Consider the following 23,996-nt stretch of genomic DNA (forward strand, 5'->3'; position numbering starts at 1 on the left):
CCTGGTGTCTTATTATTTGGTAATTTTTTTATTATCTCTTGTATTTCTACTGTTCCAAATGGTTCTGTTAATTTATTTTGTTCCTCTATTTGTAGTTTTGGTAGTTCAATTTTAGTCAAAAACTCCTCTATTTTCCCTTCTTTCCCTTCGTTTTCAGTTCGGTATAATTGTTCATAGAATTCTCTAAAGTTTTCCTTAATTTCTTTTGGATTATATGTAATTTGTTTGTCTTTTTTCCTTGATGCCAATACCATTTTCTTAGCTTGTTTAGCTGCCATGCTAGGATTTTGTGCGTTTTTTCCCCTAGTTCATAATATTTCTGTTTTGTCTTCATTATATTCTTCTCTACCTTATATGTTTGTAATGTTTCATATTTTATTTTTTTATCCGTCAATTCTCTTCTTTTAGTTGTATCTTCCTTCATTGCTAATTTTTTTTCTATGTTTACTATTTCCCTTTCCAACTGCTCTGTTTCCTGATTATAGTCCTTCTTCATCTTGGTTACATAGCTTATTATTTGCCCTCTAATGAATGCTTTCATTGCGTCCCATAGTATAAACTTATCTTCCACTGATTCCGTTTTTACTTCAAAATACATTTTTAATTGTTTTTCAATAAATTCTCTAAAATCCTGTCTTTTAAGTAGCATGGGGTTTAATCTCCATCTATACATTCTTGGAGGGATGTCCTCTAGCTTTACTGTCAATATTAAGGGTGAATGGTCCGATAGTATTCTCGCTTTATATTCTGTTTTTCTTACTCTATCCTGCATACTACCTGATAACAAAAATAGGTCTATTCTTGAGTATGTTTTATGTCTAGCCGAGTAGTATGAGTATTCCTTTTCTTTTGGGTTTTGTTTCCTCCATATATCCAAAAGTTTCATTTCTTGCATTGATTTAATTATAAATCTGGTTACTTTGTTCTTCCTGTTAATTTTTTTCCCCGTTTTATCCATATTTGGATCCAAATTCAGGTTGAAATCCCCTCCTATTAGTATGTTCCCTTGCGTATTAGCTACCTTCAAAAAGATATCTTGCATAAACTTTTGATCTTCTTCGTTAGGTGAATATACATTAAGTAGATTCCAAAACTCCGAATATATCTGACATTTTATCATAACATATCTCCCTGCTGGATCTATTATTTCCTCTTCTATTTTAAATGGCACATTTTTACTAATTAGTATAGCCACTCCTCTTGCTTTTGAATTATATGATGCTGCTGTTACATGTCCTACCCAATCTCTCTTTAATTTCTTGTGCTCCAATTCAGTTAAGTGTGTTTCTTGGACAAATGCTATATCAATTTTTTCATTTTTCAGTAAATTTAGTAGTTTCTTCCTTTTAATTTGGTTATGTATTCCATTAATATTTAAAGTCATATAGTTCAGCGTAGCCATTTTATACTTTGTTTATCTTCTCCTTCCGTTTTTCCATCATTACCTTTCCTCCTTTTCCATTTCTGTTTTCTTATTTTCGACTCTTTATAAGACAACATTCCTACAACATCCAACATTTTCCTTATTCTCCTATTTATATCTTCTTTATCCCCAATCTCCCCTTCCCCTCCTGAGTTGTCCTTTATCCCTTGTCGGACAACCACATCTCCCCTCTCCATTTGGGTTTGCGAATTCACTCGCAAGCGTCAACTGATTTTGCAGTGACCGCTATTTCTCCCCACCCAGCCCTCCCCAGAAAAAATTTCACTTTTCATATGTAACAAAGGTCACTCTTTTAATTCCCTCCTTATTCTCTCTATTCCATTACCTTCCCTTATTCATTCTTGTCTATACTATCTATATTTTCCTCTAAGTACAGATACCTTCACGTATGCACATTTTATCTATTCACTCTTATACCTCTTTACCCACATACATATCAATCGTTATCATTTTTACTCCCATTACCCGTCTTCATCCCTCAGTCTATTTTTGTAATTGTTCTGCAAATTTTCGTGCTTCTTCTGGGTCCGAGAATAGTCTGTTTTGTTGTCCTGGAATAAATATTTTCAATACCGCTGGATGCTTTCGTATAAATTTATACCCTTTCTTCCATAAAATCGCCTTTGCTGTATTGAACTCCTTTCTCTTCTTTTGGAGTTCAAAACTTATATCTGGATAAATGAAGATTTTTTGCCCTTTATACTCCAGTGGTTTGTTGCCCTCTCTTACTTTTTCCATTGTCTTCTCCAGTACCTTTTCTCTTGTAGTATATCTTAGGAATTTTACTACAATAGATCTTGGTTTTTGTTGTGGTTGTGGTTTAGAGGCCAATGCTCTATGTGCCCTTTCTATTTCCATTTCTTGCTGTAGTTCTGGACATCCTAGGGTCTTAGGGATCCAATCTTTTATAAACTCCCTCATATTCTTGCCTTCTTCATCTTCCTTAAGGCCCACTATCTTTATGTTATTTCTTCTGTTATAATTTTCCATTATGTCTATTTTTTGAGCTAACAGTTCTTGTGTCTCTATCGCTTTTTTATTAGATTGCTCCAATTTCTTTTTTAAGTCTTCTACCTCCATTTCTGCTGCTACTGCCCGCTCTTCCATCTTGTCCATTTTCTTTCCCATTTCTGTTAAGGTCATATCTATTTTATTCATTTTCTCTTCTGTGTTGTTTATTCTTTTTCTTAAATCATTAAATTCCTGTGTTTGCCATTCTTTAAATGACTCCATGTATCCTTTAATAAGAGAAAGTACCTCCTTTATCTTGCCTTTCTTTTCTTCTTCTATTTCCCTGTACTCTTCCTCTTCCTCTTCTTCTTCCTCTGGGTTGGCCATCTGTTGTTTCTTTGTTGCCCTTTTCTTCTCTTCTTTCTTGTTTCCATTGTCTTCTATGGTCTCTTCTTGCTGCAGGTGTTCTGCAGTTGTCGTTGCCGGCTGTGGAGATCGACTCCCCAGCTGGTCCCCCCTCCCGTCGGTGTGTTTTTTTTTCATGCGCATGCGCGGTTGCGCACTTTTACTCGGCTCAGTGAGCCATTTTTGTAGTCCATTATCTACCGACCTGAGGGAGCGGGTTTCTCTCTCCACAGCGGGCCTCTTCGAACAGGTAAGGCCTTCACCTTCTTCCTCCGTTGTCTTCTCTTCCTCTCTTCTTACCGTTGCTTTCGATTTTTCTTTTTTTGTCGCCATCTTCTTTCCACCTTTATACTCACTTTTCTTTAACTTTTATTTCTGTGCCTTTGTGTTTTCCTTTGTTTTTCCCGACTTTTCTGGAGAGGGCTGGAGTTCACTGTCCGCCCACTACTCCATCACGTGACTCCTCCATGTCCAATATAAGCTTGAAGAGGAGTTGTATCTCATCTCATAAGGGTGAGTTGATAATTTTATGACTTAATTCTGCATTTATTAAAAATGAGTAGCTATTTCATCTCTCCCCTTTCCATAGCTGTGGCTGTATTTTTATTTCTCTCGCTCAGACTGGTGTTGTTTATGATAATTGTTAATGAGAATTTTGGCCTGTGACATGTTACAAACATGTCCTTTCTTCTCTACTTCCTTCCCCCACTCTAAAAACTTACACACTTGTTTTTTTCACTTATCTGGTTCTGAAAAAGGAGCCTTGAATGAAACTTCAACTCATTTTCACCCTTCACTGATGAAACTTCACCTGTCAAATGCTTCCAGCTCTCTCTGGTTTGGTTTTGGATTTCCAGCATCCAGTTTTTTGTTCGAAATACAAGTAATCTAAACTGTGTCACATTTTGAAATAAGTGGTTCCAATTAAACATCTGAGTATAACATGAATATTTATATAAAACCTGCGTAGATTAATTGTCAGACTAGAACAATGCATGCCCTGCTCAGTTCTGACCCTCATGCTAAAGAAACAGAATTGGATAAAGAAATTATGGTACCCGAGCTTTGAAGATATTTTAAAAGAAAATAAACAGCAAGATATGTTTTAGAAATGGATTAATATTATATTGTAGCAAAGTATTCTATACTGAGCTACTATAGTAATCGGTGTGCACATTGTGAAATCGCTATTTGTATTGTCGAGCTGATGTTTATGCTGGGAAGTCAATGTACACACTGTGGAGTCTAGTGCAAAACTGGCGCCTCCAGGCTTGCATGCTGGGCTTATATACGTCACTGCTTCTGTCACGTGGACCAGAAGTGACATCATCAGTGATGTCATCAGCCCAGATAAAAACCTGTTTTGGATGCAGGTCAATTGTCCGTGTTTTCCACAGCACATCTGTCATTTTTGGAGCTAGATCATTTGCTGGTAAATAGGTCGCCACATGATGCCCCCCAGAACTGGCAATACTGATTCAGACCCCAAAATCTGTATTTTTTTTGTTTGGATGGCCTTCCTCTCTGCTGAGGTGCCTGAACTATGACTGGTCTGTCCAGATCCAGATGGGCAGGTTTGAGGTGGTCAACTGCAAAAGCTTCCTCTTTACCTCCAATGTCCAAAATGTATGTCGAACCATTGCTTCTTAGTACCTTGAAAGGACCCTCATACTAATGTTGGAATGGTACTCGGTATGTTCCTTTCTGTATGAAACACACTTGCAGTCCTGCAAGTTCTGGGGTTTATAGGACCTGGTCTGACTGTGTTGAGATGTCGGTATGAGCGCTAAAGAACTGAGCTTCTCATGGAGCTTGCTAAAGACCGCTGTGAGCATCTCCTCCATCCTTGTTAGTCTGATACAAATTCTCCAGGAACCATCAGGGACATGCCGTAGACCAGCTCTGATGATGAGGCACCTATATCATGGCCAAGAATACCCACGGAAATTCGTCAACCCAGTATGGTCCCTGCAGATGCGCCATAAGGGCCAATTCCAAATGCCTGTGAAACCTTTCTACTAGTTTGTTGAATTGTGGATGGTACACAGTTGTGTGGTGGAACTTGGTTCCAAGCAGGGTGGCCATCGCTGACCACAGGCTTGATGTGAATTGGACACCCCTGTAAGATGTGATGTGTGCTGGCAGACCGAAACGTGCTATCCAGGCAGAAATGAAGGCCCTGGCACAGGTGTCTGCCAGTAGAACTGCCTCTGGCCACCACCTGGCCTGATTTACTATCGTGAGAAGAAAACAAGAACACTGTGACACCGGCAGGGGCCTACAATTGTCCACGTGTACGTGGTTAAACCACTGATATGTCAGAAGTTTGTAGTGGGGGTTTTGTATGTTGCTGGACTTTGGATATCTGGTAAAGAGTGCTTGTCTTCACCCAATTGCTGACCTGTTTTCAAAGGCCATGCCACATAAATCTGTTGACTACCATCTGGACATTTGATGGTATGGATGGATCAGATCGATGGATGCGCCAACCTGTGTACCACGTCAAATCCTGCCACCTCTAGGCCACTGGAACGATTGGACGACGATGACCTGTAGATACATCACACAGGAGTTTGTGCTCCCCCAGGCCTACTGGAATTTCTTTCAGCAGCAGGTTTGAGTCTCCTGTTTCGTAATACGGAATTTATTTGTCTGTCTCTTGTGCTTTCGTGAGCGCAACGTAGTCCAGCCCTGGGCTATGGTCTGAACGGATTGTATGGCTGGGCGAGATAGGGCATCTGCCACTATGTTGGCCTTTTCTGAGATGTGTTTGATGAGCATCGTGAACTCAGAAATATACGTTGACGAGCCAACCATGGATGTGATACCTTAGTGAAGGCAAATATAAGCGGTTTGTGGTCCATAAAAGCCATGAAATGCCTGGCTTCTCAAAAGTAACTGAAATGTTAGATAGCTGGGTACAGTGCCAAGAATTCTCGAAGAGAAGCACTGAATTGATTTCTTGTGGTCTTAGGTGCTTGCTAAAGAAAGCCAGTGGTTTCCAAAGCCCATTGATGTATTGTTCAAGCTCCCCTCCCATTGCCGTACTGGACACATCCTCCATCAGGGCTGTCGGGACATCCATTCTTGGGTGGACCAGCAATGCGGCATTAGCCAGTGCCTCCTTTGCATTCTCAAATGCTGCTGACGATTCTTCATCCCAAGTGACATCCCTTGCCTTTCCTGACATCAAGGAGAAGAGGGGGTACAATGATGGTAGAAACTGGTGATAAAAGTTCACCATTCCAACGAAATTCTGGAGGCCTTTAATTGTGCTGGGCCAAGCGAATGCCTGGATCGCCTCAACCTTTGCTGGTAGTTGCTTTGCTCCGTGTTTGACGATTTTATGGCCTAGAAAGTTGATGGTCGCTAACCCGAATTGACACTTGGCCTGGTTGATGGTCAGCCCAAACTCATTCAAACGAGTGAGAACCTTGCGCAGGTGGAACAGATGTTCCTGATGACTGCGGTTAGCAATAAGTGTGTCGTCTAGGTATATGATGGTAAAATTGAGATTACATCCCACTGTTATCCAATTTTATTTTGGAAATTTTATTCATTAATCATGATAAACCATACAATAAAAAATACAGCTTAAGAAAAAACAGAATACATATATATTTTAATGTAAATAATACCCCCTACAACCCCCACCCCTACCCTTACCTACCCATCCCTCCCCACCCCCCTCTAAACTAGCCCCCAAAAAAAGAACATAAAACTCAGAATGTGTGGAAAGGAGATTAATAATTCAACCCCATATAATCCAAATACAGGCTCCAAGTTTTAACAAAAAAAGAATAATTATTACCTAAATTATATGTCAACTTTTCTAGTAGAATTCAAGATTTCATTTCCAAATGCCATCGCTGAATACTCAAAGTAGTCTCATTTTTTCAAGTAATTGCCAAACATTTTCTAGCCACAGCTAAGGCCAATCTCAAAAAAGATGACTTCCTTATGACATCTAAAACATAAATCCGAGGAAATAAACTTATATTTCCTTAATTTCTCCGGAGTTAAGTATAATTGATGAAGAAAATTATAATGAAACAATCGATACTTTACATTAACAATCTTAGTCATATTATCCTCACATAAATTCATCCAATCGTCCTAAGAAATAGATACAGCCAAATCTTTTTCCCATTTTAATCTAGATTTATGAATATACATCTTAAGCATTTTATTCTGTAATAAAGCATACATCTAAGTTATAAATCTTTTCTTGCCACCTTCAGTAAGTAAAATTTCAAATCTAGACTGTCTAGGTAACCGTAAAGTATGCCCAAATTATCCAACAATAAGACTTTAATTTGATAATAAGAAAAAAGAGTATTCGAAGATGTATCATATTTCTCTTTCATTCTTTGAAATGAAATAAAATATCCTGCTTCATAACAATCTTCTACCAATTTAATACCTTTTTGATCCCACAACTTCAAAAGTTGATTATTAAGTGTAAAAGGAAAAAGCTTATTTTGAAACAAAGGGGTTTTACCTGAAATTTTACCTTGAGTACCTATGGCTTCATTTTTTTATACCATAAATCCATTAAGTGTTTCAAAACAGGTAAATTATGGATTCCATCTATAAATGAACTGATCCATCTTCTTCTCACCAATCTGAGATAATTCATTATTAGCCAATATCAAAGGTTTATCCACTTCAAACATCCTATTAATGAATTTCAACTGTGCTAATTCATAATAATTTTGAAAATTAGGAAGTTGCAAACCTCCTAATGTATACTTCCAAGTTAATTTCTGTAATGACAGCCTTACATTTTATCTTTCCATTAAAAACTTCCTCACCAAAGCATTTAAATCTTTTTAAAAATTTTTGACGGATCTTACAAGTAATAGATTGAAAAAGATATTGAATTCAAGGAAAAATATTCATTTTATACAATTTAAACATCCTTTTAATGTAATAGGTCAATCTTTCCACCAATTCAAATCATATTTAATTTTAGACAATAAAGGTAGTTAATTCAATTCATATAAATGATTACCAAAATACTTAATCCGATTTGACCATTTAATTTTCACAATATGCCGACATGAAGAATAATCCATTCTTTTCCCAATTAATTTTATAACCTGATATTTCACCATACTGCTCCAATCTATCATGCAGATTCCTCAAAGATTTCAAAGGTCGTGTTAAATATATCAAAACATCATCTGCAAACAATTTTTTTTTAATTCATCAGATTTCACCTTAATAGCTTCAATATTACTATCTTGTCTAATCATCAGAGCCAAAGGTTCAATAATCAATGCAAATAGAGCTGGTGACCTCGTTAACATAAAAGATGGAGATACCTGTCCATTTGTCACAACTCTAGCAGTAGGACTTCTATATAAGACGTTTATCCAACCAGTAAAAAAATGGCCAAAGTTAAATTTCTCCAAAACTTTAAATAAAACAAAACTCCATTCTATTCTATCAAAGGCCTTCTCTGCATCAAGAGAAATAACCATTGGTTGGTTAGATTGCTCCCGAGAAGCATTAATTAAAGAAATCAACTTTACAATATTTTCTGCTTAATATCAATTTTTAATAAAACCTGCTTGATCTACATGAATTAAATCTGGTAAATATTTAGCTAACCTATTAGCTAGAACCTTTGCCACAATTTTATAATCAACATTCAATAAAGAAATAGGTCTATAAGACCTGCTTTTAATGGGTCCCTATCTTTCTTAAGAATAACTAATAATTGCTTTAGAAAAGAATGAACCTCTGTTGCCTATTTCAATACATCCATCAATAAAGGAATTAATAAGTCTTGAAATTCTTTATAAAATTCAGAAGTAAATCCATAATCTCTTGGAGACTTCCCACTAGGCATAGATTGAAGAGCATCTATTACTTCTTTAACAGTAAAGGAAGCATCCAAATCCTTAATATCCTTATCATTCAAAAAAGGTAAATCCAAATCAGATTTGAAAAATGATTAATTTTGGCTTCCTCTTCTAATACTTCAGAAGTATTCAATTTTTTGTAAAATTTACGAAACACATAATTGGTTTCCTGAAGTTTATATGCAATTATTGAATCATACCTAATACCATTTATTGTTCTAGAATCTTCTGTTTTTAACTGCCAAGCTAATACTTTTATGAGCTTTCACCCAATTCATAATATGGGTCTAGTTCTCTGTAATAATTTCTAAAATTTATAAGTTTGTAACGAATTATATTGTAATTTCATATTAACCAAGCGTACTTTCTTAGCTTCTGTAGAATTTTGTTGTAAATCCTTTTCCAAAATTTCTATCTCCTCCTCTAATCTACTAACCTCAGCTATATATTGTTTCTTAATTTTGACAGTATAACTAATGATTTGTCCCCTTAAATAAGCTTTTAAAGCATCCCATAAAACAAATTTACTATCAACTGAATCTAAAAGAAAAGCTGTATTTGATCCCTTATAAATTTACAAAATTCAGCATTTTTCAACAATAAAGATTTAAATCTCCAGTGATAGACATTCTCGATTCTCTCTGAACCAGTTCACATTATTAATAACAAAGAATGATCAGACAAAATCCTACTCTTATATTCAGCCTTCAAAACTCAGCCTTGTAATTGTTCTGATACTAAAAAATAAATCTATTCTAAAATAAGAATCATGATGAAATGAATGAAATGAAAAATCTTTCTTATTAGGATTTAACCTTCTCCATATATCTACTAAATTCATATCTTTCATTAACTCCATTAACTGTTTGGCCATTTTGGTCCTAATTACCAATTTTGGAGATTTATCTAATAATGGATTCAATCAACAATTAAAATCACCTCCTACCATAATTTTATCATATGCCTGATTTAAATTAAGAAAAGAGTCCAACATAAATTCCTCATCATCTATATTAGGAGTATTCATTAAATATTCATTAAAGTCCAACACTCAAAAAAAATTACAATTAACAATCAAAAGCTTCCCACTGACTTAATAACTGATTCCAATTTAAAAGATTTTTTTTTATTAACCAAAATAGCCACACCTCTTGCTTTAACTTGCCCAACCCAATCTCTTTTTAATTTCTGATATTCCTCTTTAGTCAAATGTGTCTCTTGCAAAAAGGCAACATCAATTTTCAATTTTAAAATATATGACAATACTCTTTTTCTCTTAATTGGGTTATTAAGCCCATTAACATTAAAAGTAGCACAATTTAAATTAGCCATTAAGACATATCAATAATCACCCCACCACAAACAAAGCCAAAGATCTCCTCAAAGAAGAAAGTAAAGGAACCCCATAAAAAAACCCAAACAAAAAAAATGTAAGCAGTGTTAACACCCCCCCCCCTCAATTATACGGGAGTGACCAATGCCACAAAGTGGCCAACGACTTCAGAAGGGTCAGTAGCTGAACTACCTTACCCCAAACAGAACAACAAGAAGTAATATATTAAAAAATAATTTCAAGTATGAAATGCTTCCTCCAGATCTCTATTAACCTGATTATCATCAATACCAATATCAATCAACTGTTGAGATTCCATCTCTCGCTTTCCATTCTTCCTCTTTGGAACCCAAACAGGTTGTTGAGGAAACCTTTCTTGACTTTGCACCTGCTTATATTTGGGTAAAGAATTAACAAATGTAAGAGCTTCAATGTCATCACTAAAAAAAACTGAGATTGATAATCTCCATAAAAAAATTTTGTACAGCAGGATACTGAAAAGCAAATTTGTATCCTATCTTCCTCAAGACAGCCTTAGCTGAATTAAATTCTTTACGATGTTTAATTACAGCTTGACTCAAATCAGCATAAATAAGACTATTATTTTTAACTACTAAAGGGCCCTGATTACTTCTCGTATTTTGAACAGCAACTCTTAAAATCAACTCTCTATCTTGATAATGCAGACACCTAATCAAAATAGAACGTGGAGCTTGACTAGAAGAGGCTTCCTTCCTATTGCTCTATGAGCTCTGTCCAGTTCCAGACCATTCGGAAAATGTTCTGTTCCTAAAACCACCTCTGAAAAAACTGAACCGGGTCCGGTATCCATTGAATGTTGGAAAGTCTGTGTGGCATTCTTGAGCTCAAAAGGCATCCTGGATTCAACAAGGCTAAAGTGTGTAATAGTAGACATTTTTGGAATGTCATCTGGGTGGACAGGGATCCAATGATACCCCCGGACAGGTCTACCTTGTAAAAGATGCGGGCTCCCTGCAGGTTGGGGAAGTCCTGTAAATGGGTAGCAATCCGATGTGGTAACCTCGTTCAACCTGCGATAATTGCCTTGGGTATCATGTGGAGCAGGGAGACCCAGGAGCAATCGGACTATTGTACAATATCCATGTTCTCCATCCTTTCAAACCCCTCTATGGCCAGATGAAGTTTAGTGGAGGGAGCCTACAAGTTCAGGCTTCTAGCGGTGGCCCTTCAGTTGGTATGTGGTGCTGCACCCCATGTTTTGGCATCACTGAGGTGAATTGTGGCATAATTATTATGGGGAATTCTGCCAACAACCTGGCAAATTCATTATCTTAAAGAGTAACGGAGTCTAAATATGAGGCTGGCAGCTTGGCCTCACCTAGGGCGAAGGTCTGGAAAGTGTTGGAACGAACGAGCTTTGTGCCTATAGATCAACCAGCACGCCATATGCTCTGAGAAAATTAGCTCCCAGTAGCGGTTGAGTGACCACAAACGTGGCCAGTGTGAACATCCACATGAACTCAGTATCATTGAACTGAATTCTACATGTGCCAAATGTCTGGATAGTACTGCAGTTTGTGGCTTTCACTGATGGCCTGGGTTTTCAGTTACATGTGTCACGCCTGAAAGGGGTGGGGGGGGGGTCACAAATGTAGTGAAGTATTCTATATTGAGCTACTATAGACGTCAGTGTTCATGTTGTGGAATTGCTGTACACGTTGTCGAGTTGATGTATCTCAGCCCCTGTATCCACCAAGAAATGCCGGCTGGAATGTCTATCCCAGACATACGAAAAGGCTGTCTCAATGGTCAGCTCCCACAGCCATTAGTGATGACTGGTCCCAGTGTTTCCCTGAAATGCACAGGGAGGTCGGTAGTGGCGATGTTCTGTGCCCCATTGTAGAAACACCAATGGGTGCTATCTTCGTCCCGTTGTCTCCTGGCTGACTGGCGGTCTGACAACGGATTTGATCATCCTTGCTGCCAGTCTAATGTTGGAGTTGCACGGTCCTGCTGCTGAGAGCAGGATCTGGTGACCAGTTCTAAGGATGTCATGCTTTCTTGCTTAGCCCGCTATAGAATGTCAGCACAGGCCACGACATTCCATGGGTTACTGAAAACCTCATTGGCCAGCAGCATGTGGATATCTTCTGGCAACTGCTCCAAGAAAGTCTGCTCGAACACGAGACAGGGCCTATGCCCTTCCATTGGTGCCAGCATTTCATTCATGAACATGGAATGGGTCCTGTCTCCCAAGACATCCAAGTGAAGTAAATGGGCCGCTCGCTCATGTCATGAGAAGCCAAAGGTATGGATGAGCAGACATTGAGCCCCATATATTTGCCCTCCTCCGGAGGCTACTGCAGAAAATTGGAATCTTGGCATGCTATCTCTTGATCCAGGCACTTACTACATAGTAGTACCCTGTGGAATCAGATGTTACCTGTCTCAACTGGAACTGGGCTTCTGCTTGGTCAAACCATACACTTGTAAAGTCCAAATTATTGGCAGTCTTAGAGCCACAGCAAGCATCAAAGAAAAATTTTCCATGTTGGGGTCGTCAGGGTCACAAATGTAGTGAAGCATTCTATATTGAGCTACTATAGACGTCAGTGTTCATGTTGTGGAATTGCTGTACACGTTGTCGAGTTGATGTATCTGCTGGGAAGTCCATTTACACGCTGTGGAGTCTAGTACAAGGCTTATATGCATCACTGCTTCTGTCACATGGACCAGAAGTGACATCTTCAGTGACGCCATCAGCCCAGATAAAAGCCTGTGTTGCATGCAGGTTAATTTTCTGTGATTTCCACAGCATGTCCGCCATTTTTGGAGTTGGTTGGCTTGCTGGTAAGTGGGTCGCCACAATATAATAGGGGTCTTTAAAAATCTGTATTGATTCAACAGGGAAAAAGAAGATTCTTAAAAATTTTAAAAAGAAAACATTGTGGTTTTTACCATGGAAAGTAGCTGAATATGAAAATTGATAAGAACATGGCAAAAATATACTGAGGAACTGAATCGAGATGAATAGAATGAAAGATGATTTGTAAATACTATGAACATCAACACAGTTTATCTCAGATTATTTGTGTATGTTTTGAGTAATTTTTGCTATCATAAGTTATGCATTTGCTGCTTTACATAATGTTTCCCATCACCTGCTTGACAGCCTCCCAATTCCAATAGCTTGGTGTTTTGTCTATTATTGGTACTGCTTGGCTCATTTATAATTTTGATTTAGAAGTACATTATCCACATTAAAACATAATTTTATAATTTGGAAATTGAAATAAAATTAATTGCGATGGGGTATATGGGTATATTAGCTACCTTTCCTGGTCAACGAGAGATGCAGATGAGTATTTGTGTGATTTCTAAGGTCCATTCACTATCTTCTGAAGCATCTTCTAATCTTGAGCAGAACAGAACAACATTCAAACCACACTATGATGCAACCAGCAATTATGCTTGTTGAAGTACAAGGCGGTCATGCCAAATTTCTTTCACTTTCTAAGAAAGTAGAGGTGTTGGTATGCTTTCTTGATCATTGTATCACCAGTTTGGACCAGGAGAGTCCACTGGTGATGTTTATTCCTTAGAATTTGATGCTATATGCTCTTTCCACTTAGCACCATTGATATGGACAAGATCGTGGTTTCTGCCCCTCTACTATGAAATCAGTGATCATCTCCTTCATCTTATTGACGTTGAGGAAGAGGTTGCTATCTTGTCACCATACCACCAAACTTTCATTCTCCTTCCTTTCTTTATTCTCCTTCTTTTATTTTGTCTTGTTGTTATTTAATACCCAATCTACTACTGCAGTTCTGTTACCGAATTTGAATGTGGAGTTGGAGTGCCATTTGGCTGCACAGTCACAGATGTTGATGGAGTAGCAAAGAACTGAGTACACATCTTGAGTGCTGGTGTTGAGAGTGATTGTGGAGCAGATGTTGTTACCCATCTCTTCTGGTTCCGGTCTGTTAAAGAGGAAGTCAAGGATCCATTTGCAGAGGAGGGTGCTGAGGCCTAGATTCCAAGGTTTGGGAGTGAGTTTGTTAGGGGCCATGGTATTGAAGGCAGAGCTGTAGTCTATGAACAATAGTCTTAACATAAGGAGATTTTATTTTAAGGAAGAGGGAAAGTTTTAAAAAATTCCAAGGACATATAGATAGGCAAATATATGTTTGGTTGTTATAAAATTGCCTAGAGCTTTTTTTATAGAAACTTCCAGAATCAACCAAATGTTAGAGAAACATTCTACTCAGCGTGTATTATTCATTTTCTCTGTAAGTAACAGAAATTATAAATAATGCAAGATTAATTAAGGTTGTGGAATTTCCAAGAGTATTGGAGTCAGGGGTTGTACCTAAATCTAATTAGGTGCTGTTTGATTCTAATTCTAAGGGAGAGAAAATCAACAATGTTTCAAAGGTCTTTTTTCTTTTTCAATTTATTGAAATTGAAGCTCCACATTGAAAAATACAGAGAACATAAGAATACATATTAAAAGTTAAAAAAAATACATTACACTTAGATCAAACCAATTCATCAAAGTTTCCTACATTCTTAATTAAACATATTATATTACAGCAATATTTTATTATAAAATATCTAAACCCACTACCAAAAACAAAGTTGTTTGGCGAGGTGAGGAAAAAAGAATTCCTTATCAAAGTGATAAATTACCTTCCTGCATTTCAACACTTCTGCATTCATATCAAATCAGAGATTCTGAAAATAATTCATAAAAGGTCCCTGCAATGTTTGAAAATTTAAATTCAAATCATTGCGCATGAATAGGCAAGCAATGTCCTTCCATCTGAGCAACACTGCCTGCTTAGCCATAAGTAGAGCAACACTGCCTGCTTAGCCATAAGTAAAGTAAAAACTAATATATAACAAATCAGATGCCGTAAGAGTTATGCCATTCTCTCCAACAATACCAAACAAGGCAGTTGAAAGATTATCCTTAAAATTAACTTTAAAAAGTACAGAAAAGGTTTGAAATACTTCATTCCAGTATTTCTCAAGCCTCTGGCATGTCTAAAACATATGAATTAATGAATCATCTCTATTATTGCATCTATTAGAATGAGGAAATGTCTTTTTGAAATAAAGCTTAGGGAGTTCAATTTTTGATTGTCATTTTCCTCTTGATTTTGATTTCTGTCTGAAGTATGCTGGCTGCTAAATTGAAAATCTACAATGTGCCTGAACTGATGATAGAAAAAAAGTCAGTCAGGGATTTCTAAGGGGATTTGGATAGGGAATTAAAAGGAAATGACTTGGAAAGTTATGGGGAAAAATTATTACCCCAAAAGGATCTTTTTCAAGGTATCCTAATTTCCCATTAAAAATAGTGAAAGACCAATTCCAATATTTAGGAATTACAATTATAACCATATAACCGTTTACAGCGCAGAAACAGGCCATGTCGGCCCTTTGAGTCCGCACCGGTTCACTTGAACAATTCCACTAGCTTAACCCTCCTGCTCTCCACCCAAAAGTTATAAAAATTTATTAAAAGAAAATTTTTTGCTATTAACTTGATCAGATTGAAGTACTATTACTGGGATGGCCACCATTATCTATTACAATTATTAGACATATCAATTTGATTAAAATGAACATTTTACTTAAATTGCTATACTTATTTCAAGCCTTACCAATTTTCATTTCTCATCTATGGTTGACTCATTAGATTCGATTGTTTCTTCACACATATGGCAGGGAAAACAACCATATATAAATAAAGCCCATCTTCAAAAGACTAAAAGGAATGAGGGATTATCACTTCCAAATTTTTGATTTTATTATTGGGCAATTAAATATGTAATCTACTTTTATTAGTACATTTTGATAAATTAGTGAATGGCCCTCCTTGGGTAGAAATGGAACTGACGTTTTCTAAAAATTCATCTATGTTAGCAATTTTAGGTTTCTTTTTACCCTTTTCCTTTTCTAAATTGGCGTAATTGTTCTGCTTCTGGATGATGGCGGCATGGCAGTAGCTGCAGCGGTTTCTCTGAACCTGATGTTTCTTCAATGGTTAGGTAAGGTGCCGTGTAACTTAATAATGATGGTAGCGCGCTGTGGAACTGTGGAAATGTGTGAACCGTGAAGTAAGGTGCAGACCTTCGGAAGGAAGCTGCGGGACTGCACAGCCTGATCTGCTCTGGTGATTGGGTCTCTGTTGTGGGGACGAGTCCTCCAGACTTTGACATCGTTTGCTGCCAGTGGCCAAAGAGGATACGCTTTTAGTGGGTTTTGCAAGTTTTGCGGAGGTGTGCTGGAGCGGTTTGCGTCATGTGCCTGGCTGGGAGAATCTGGAATTCCGTCTGTTCTGCGGTGAAAGTGTGAAAATGTAACTTGTCTCCGCTGTGACTACTGTGTAGTTTTTTTCCCCTTTTGCTGTATTGTTTGCACTGTTTCTTTTTATTCACTGTGTAGGTGTGTTCCAGTCTTGTGTAGTTTTTTCTTTTGTTTTGGCTGGTGTAGGAATGGCGGAGTTTTGTGTTGTCTCCATTGTTTTTGTGTAATCTCGTGATGTGTAGGTAGCATTATAGTTTGGAGGAATGTTATTTCATTTATTACTGTGTACTGTTTTACAGTCTGGTCTTAAATTACAATAAAGGCATTGTATCATATTGTATATAATCCGATAATGAGAAATAGGTTGAGAATATGGGCTCAATTATTCAGCCATCTGTTTTAGATCCAGACTTTAAGGAATGGTATAGATTAGGCATCAAAAGTTATAAAGATCTTTTTGTTTCGGGTAACTGCTCTTTTGAACAATTGTCAGCTAAATTTAATCTTTCTCTTAGAACATATGTTTAGATATTTAAAAGTTAGGTATTTTGTTTAGTCAAAACATTTTGATTTTCCTCAAATTTCAAATTTAAATATCTTTGATGTATTTTTTAACACAGTTTGTTCACAGTGGATTAATATAATGTATTTATAACGACTTATTGGATTTAGGATCAGCCTCAATGGCTGGGATTAAGATTGATTGGGAACGTGATTTGAATATTACATATTCTACTCTTAGGCATTGTTTATTACAATTTAAGGTGGTACATAGAATACATATGTTCAAACTTAAATTATCTCGTTTTCATGCAGATGTCGATCCATTCATTACGTGAGAAGTGTAAAATTTTTGAAGTTTCATTGATTCATATGTTTTGGGACTGCCCCAATTTAGGAAGATTTTGGGAAAACATTTTCCAAACTTTATCAACAATTTTTAAGATCAAAATAGAACCATGCCCTTTAATTGCCTTGTTTGTTTTTTTCTCATGAACCAGATATACCTCTGTCTGTTTCCCAAGAGAAAGTTTTAGCTTTTATCATGTTAATAAAAATTTTAATGAAATGGAAAGATGACTCTTCACATACTCATACACAGACGTTACATGATGTAATGTCCTATTTAAGCTTGGAGAAAATTGGATATAACATTATTGATAGAAAATTTCAATTTGAAAAGATGTGGGGCCCATTCATAGAATGCTATCATGAGTGGAAAATTTAAGGAGCTTGGATGCTCTGATAATACTCTGCATAGTTTCTGAAGGTCGCTATCTGATCCATATCTTTACATCTTCTTCTACAAGGTTACCTTGATTAGAGGGAGGGGTTATATCAGATTTAGTTTTAGGTTTTTTCTTTTTATTTCTTTTTTTAGATTAACTTGTTAAATATGGGTTTAATTATGGTCGTCATAGATCAATCATTAAATTAGATAGAATTTACCTTTTGTTTAGATCAAGGGATTGTCTAATATAGACAATTTTCTATCCAGAATTAGTTTTAAGAAATATTGTTAAATAAACAAATATGGATAGGTTTTTTATTAACATTTATATTAATTTGTGATATGTATATGACCTGTTATTTGCTTCATTAGAAGACTTTGTATATATGTAATATACGAGCCTTGTATCAACTCAATAAAAAATATTTTAAAAAGAAAAAGAAAGTTATGGGGGAAAATGGATCTCATTGGATTGCTGCACATATCAAATAACAAAATAAATATATATATAAATATTTGGGATGGTGTTTACGGTTAACAGGGTACGGTTCATCAGTCTCACAGCCTGAGGAAAGAATCTGTTCCCCAGCTTGGCAGTCCTGATTTTGCTGCACCTGGGAGACCCCAGTGATCCTCTTGGCTGTTTTAATGATCCTCTGTATAGACTTCCAGTCTGTTGCTTCGTAGCTATCATACCACACAATGACGAAGCCAGACAGGTCACGCTCAATTGTGCACTTGTAAAGGGTTGTCAAGATGGGGGCAGAGAGCCTTGCCCTCCTTCGAAAGTCTAGGCTCTGCTGCATGCAATTTCCTGACTAATGAGGTCCAGGATAGGACGTCCCTTATATGCACACCAAGGAATTTTGTGCTCTCCGCTCTTTCCACCACAGAATAGTTAATGTGTAGTGAAGAATGGTCCACCTTCTGCCTCCTAAAGTCCACAATCATTTCCTTTCTCTTGTCCACTTTGAGACTCTGGTTGTGGTTATTGCGCTATTTTACGAGCCTTTCAATCTCCTATTGTTAGTCATCATTATTGCTGATGAAGCCAACAACTGCAAATTTGATGATTCTGTTGTTAACTGAACCTGGCGGTGCAGTCTCGAGTCAGCAGCGTGAACGGTAGCAGGCTGAGCAGTCCGAAGGGATTCTAGTGCTCATTGTGATGGGACTTGAAGTTTTGCTGCCAGCCCAGACTGACTTTGTATAAAAAGAATGGGTTGCACCTTAATGAAAGGGTGACTAATATTCCTGGCAGGCAAATTTGCTGGAGGTGTTGGGGAGGGTTTAAACTACTTTGGCAGGGGGATGGAATTCAGAATGAGAGGGCAGTGAAAGGGGCACAAGATACGCAAGTAAATACACTCTGTTATGAAATTGTGTGGAAGAATAGGCAGTCGATAGAGTAAAATTGCAAGCAAAGATAAAAAGGATTTAAGTTTGTGTATTTTGGAAACAGAATTAATAAGGTGATGAATGCAACACTGAAGGTCTTGTATTTAAATGCCCACAATAGAAGATGATTTAGTAGCACAGTTGGAAGTCGGGGGGAATGACATTATGACCATCACAGAGTCCTGACTGAAAGAAGACCACAGCAGGGAACTAAATATTCCTGGACACAGTGTATCAGAAGGACAGGAAGTTAGGCAGAGGGGGTGGGGAGGTTCTGTTGGTTAAAAATGGAATTAAATCTTTGGAGAGAGCACACATTGAATCAAAAAATATAGAGTTCCTGTGGGTAGAATTAAGAAACTGTAGGGGTAAAAGTACCATGATGAGAGTTGTTCAGGTCTTCAAACAGTAGCCAGAATGTGGAGTGCAAACTACAGAGGGAGATAGAGAAGGCCTACAAAAAGGGCAATGTTACAATAGTCATAGGGGATTTCAATATGCAGGTTGATTGGGAAAACAAGGTTAGTGCTGGATCCCAAGAAAAGGAATTTATTAAATATTTTCAGGATGGCTTCTTAATTCATGGCTGAACCAACAAGTGAAATGGCTATTCTGGATTGGGTAATGTGCAATGAACCAGATTTGCTAAGGGAGCTTAAAGTAAGGGAACCCCTAAGAGGCAGAGATGATAATATGATCGAATTAATCTATCAATTTGAGAGGGAAAAGATAAAATTTGATGTGTCCGTGTACCAGTGGAATAAAGAGGACTACATAGGTAGGAGAGAGGAACTGGCCAAAGTTGATTAGAAAGGCACACTAGCAAGGAGAATGGCAGAGCAACAATGGCTGGAGTTTCTGCAAAAAATTAAGGAAGGTGAAGGGCAGGTAAAGTCCAAAAAAACAAGAAAGATTTGAATGGAAAAATTACACAACTATGGCTGACAAGAGAAGCCAATGTTTTAGCAAAAGGGCATCCACGGAAGCAAAAATTCGTGGGAAGAAACAGGACTAGGAAGCTTTAAATGCTTACAGAAGGCAAATAAGAAGGTCATTAGGAAGAAAAATATGAACTTTGAAAGGAAGCTAGCAAATAATATCAAAAAAGATAGCAAAAGCTTTTTAAAGTATGTTTAGAGTAAAATAGATGTGAGAGTAGATTTAGGACCAATAGAAAATGACGCTGGAGAAATTATCATGGGAGTCAAGGAAATGGCAGAGGAACTGAATGAGTATTTTGCATCAGTTTTCACTGTGGAAGATATTGGTAGTATACTGGACTTTCAAAGGGTGAGCAGAGAGAACGTGCTTGGGAAGCTGAATGGTCTAAGGGTAGATACGTTTCCCACACCAGATGGAATGCACCCTTGGGTTCTGAAAGAAGTAGCTATAAAGATTGTGGAGGCATGAGAGATGATCTTCCAAGAATCAATAGATTCTGCATGATTCTGAAGGACTGGATAATTGCAAATGTCACTCTGCTATTTAAAAAGGAGGGAGGCAGTAGAGAAGAAATTATAGACCTGTTAGTCTAAAATCAGTGGTTGGGAAGTTGTTGGAGTTGGTTGTCAAGGATGAGGCTATGGAATACCTGGAGGCACATGGAAAGATAGACCAAGGTCAACATGGCTTTCTTAAGGAGAAATCTTGCCTGACAAACCTACTGCAATTGGTTTGAGGAACCACAAGCAGGCTAGACAAAGGACATGCAGTGGATGTTGTATATTTGGATTTTCAAAAGGCCTTTGACAAGGTGCCACACATGAGGCTATTTAACAAGATGAAAGCCCATGGAATTGCACAAGAGGTACCAGCACGGGTGGATTGGCTGATCGGCAGGAAACATAGAGTGAAGGAAAAAGAGATCCTTTCTGGTTGGCCACTGATGACCAGCAGTGATCTGCATGGGTTGGTTTTGGGGCCGCTTCTTTTTACGTAGTATGTTATGATTTGGCTTGCAGAATAAATGGCTTTGTGGTTAAGTTTGCAGATAATAAAAGATAGGTGGAGGGGCAGGTAGTGAGAAGAAATGGAGAGACTGAGATAGATTAGGAGAATGGGGCAAGGAAGTGGCAAATTAAGTGCAATGTTGGAAAGTGGATGGTCATGCACTTTGGTAGAAAGAATAAAAGGGCAAACTATTGGGAGAAAATTCATATTCATACACAATAAGGCACTGGTGAGGCCTCACGGACTGTAGGGTACAGTTTTAGGCTCTTTATTTTAAAAAAGGATGTGGTGGCATTGGAGAAGGTTCAGAGAAGAATCACAAGAATGATTCCTGAAATGAAGGAATTAGCATATGAGGAACATTTGGCGGCTCTTGGTCTGTGCTCCTTGGAGTTCAGAAGAATGAGGGGGTACATTATCGAAGCATTTTGAATGTTGAAAGGCCTGGACAGAGTAGAAGTGGCTAAGCTATTTCCCATGGTGAGGGAGTCTAAGAAAAGTGGGTGGAACTTTAGGATTGAAGGGCACTCATTTAATGCTGAAGAATTTATTTAGCCAGAGACTTGGTGAACCTCTGGAATTTGCTACCATGGGTGGCTGTGGAGGCCAAGTCACTGGGTGTATTTAAGGGAGACATTAATAGGTATGAGTAATCAGGGTATCAAAAGTTATGTGGAGAATGCAGGAGAGTGGGGCTGAGTAGGAGAATGGAATGGTGGAGCAGTCTGCCTGGGCCAAAAGCCTTCCACAACTCCTGTATCTTATGGTCTTATGACTGTGGTCTTTCAGTCAAGAAATACAGAATCTAGTTGCAGAGGGATGCTGAGTCGTGGCAAGAACCTCTTTCTGTGTTATTTTGATTTTATGTTTTAGTCTTCAGGGCTCTTTTGTGTGTAAGCTTTAAGGTCCTTGCATAAGCAACAGTTGTATTGATTGAAAATCGTGTATACATCAGTGCTACATGCGCTTTACCCATGTGTTCTTCGGTTTGAGCCATCTTAAAAGAACTACAAAAGCTTTTCAACTTTAGTTTCTGTAATCATCATTTAAATTCTCTCCTGTGAATAGATTTTTAACTTTCTTCTTGCAATGACTTGAAAATTAACTTGAAAAGATTTATAAGTATTGAACTAAGGAAATGGGTTAAGGCATTTGACAAAAATATTTAAAATGACTTTTTGTATGAACTTTTGCAGGTTTAACTCATATTCAGTAAAGCCAAAAGAAAGCTGCAACTGCATTGCATGATGGGTGTACTGGTTGGAGGACAAGGATCATAAGACAGGAAATGTAAAATTTGATATGACAGGTTTAAGGCTCGTTTCTTCCTAAAAGGAAAAATAAACAAGGTGGAGACACAAGAGACAGCAGATGCTGGCACCTGGGGCAAAAAAACAACCTGCTGGAGGAATTCAGCGAATTGAGCAGTAGAGAATTGGCCTATGAGGCAACAGGTGCCAATGGGTAAATCAGAACCAGCGATCAAGGAGGTGTCACGGAGAAAAGGTAGCCGGATATAGAAAGGCGGCTACATCAGAGGTGGTGGCATAATCCTTGATCATTTGCTGTGCCTGAAGGGGTTTCCATTCTTTCTTTACTCTTTTTGCAGAATGGCACTAGACCATGATGATTCTTTTCTTGCTTTTCAATGGCACCACAAAGTAATCTTTACTCTATATCTTGGTATACAATTTGGAAAAAACACTTGCACTTGAAAAGAAAAGTATTGCTGATACAAGGTGGATTAAGATGGTCCAAGGACCACTCTTGTATCTTATATTTGAAGAGTTTTTACCTGGAAGTGTGGAAACTATCTGTACCCAACAATTGCCTATGGCATTGCCATCAAGAGCCAATGAATTTCAAGAGTTTTTATGATTGTTTTTCCACTACATTACATCTTATGCCAAAGAAATTGCGGGTAAAGTAAAATCTTTCAATTTAGAGGTGCATTGTCATTTATCATCTTTTAAAATAATGGATAAACTGTTAGATGTTTATTAAAATATACATGTTGTTTAAATATCAAGTAGAGTAATAGGATGAATAATTTGATTAATTTAGAAGAGTTCATGTAATGTAAAATGCGCCATTTAATTCTTTGATCACTATCACTCCGTTCCCTCGTAAATTTTATTTTTAATGTAAAATATTTTTGTTCAATTAATTTATAATGTTTATTCTAATCAGAGCACTGTATTCAGAGAATGAGGAGGACACCCCCACTTGATGAACTTCAGCCTCCTCCATATCAGGATGATAATGGATCACCGCATCTCTCGTACACACCATCAGAACTTGATGACAAGTGTGAACTGTCTCATTCCAGTGCAGATTGCAATAGTCCACGTTGCTCATACAGTAAGTGCCCAAGCGAGGGAAGTGTAGGCCGTGAGACAGAAAGCTACCATCAAAAAGGATATGAAGAGGATGTTCCCAGCGATAGCACTGCCATTCTCAGTCCAGAGGTAATAAGGAAGAACATTTTCATGTGATTTATTGAATTGTTTAATTTCAATTATTTACAAATTTATTTAAAATCTTCATTATAGTGTGTCTGCAAATATCTATCCTTTCTTAAATGAACTTCTTATATTTAACTGATTAAAATCTCTCTGTGCATTTATTTAAATTTATCTCATTTAATTTTTCATCAACTAAATTATCCACCTAAGAACCTAGCAGATTTCCTTTTCTTCTCTACTGCAAAATTAGAGTAAATAGAGTTCTGTACAGATTCCCCAAATTATCAGTGTTACCTTTTAGCTTAAATAGTGAAAAAAATGGATAGAATTTTTGTTGGGAGTGCTTCCACTGCATTTTAGTAGATAGATGGACTATTTCCTGGACTTCTGGTGGAGTTACAGTGATAAAGTAGGGCTGTCTCTGAGAAGACTCTGTGCCACTATTAGTTTTATGGAGTACATTCCTCTAAATGGCTATGGCAGTTCATTCAGTAATGGAACTCAAAAGAAAATATGGAAATGGGTAGGAAGAAATCACTCTGATCACAATCAGAATTTATTGTCATGAACAAGTCACAAAATTTGTTGTTTTGCAACAGCAGCGTCTTAGTGCAAACATTCATTTAAACCACCTTATGAAAAATAATTA

At 37.3% G+C, this 23,996-nt stretch overlaps 1 protein-coding gene across 1 annotated transcript in view; it reads left to right on the forward strand.

The window, feature by feature from the left end:
- Positions 1 to 23,996, forward strand: part of LOC138760527 (synaptotagmin-14-like) — a 158,630-nt gene that overhangs the window by 83,702 nt on the left and 50,932 nt on the right. Inside the window, exon 4 of the mRNA XM_069931173.1 lies at positions 23,073 to 23,350. Within this exon, the coding sequence (XP_069787274.1) occupies positions 23,073 to 23,350 (278 nt within the window). The remainder of the gene's footprint in view (positions 1 to 23,072; positions 23,351 to 23,996) is intronic.

This window comes from Narcine bancroftii, chromosome 4, assembly GCF_036971445.1.
Source record: "Narcine bancroftii isolate sNarBan1 chromosome 4, sNarBan1.hap1, whole genome shotgun sequence".
NCBI lineage: Eukaryota > Metazoa > Chordata > Chondrichthyes > Torpediniformes > Narcinidae > Narcine > Narcine bancroftii.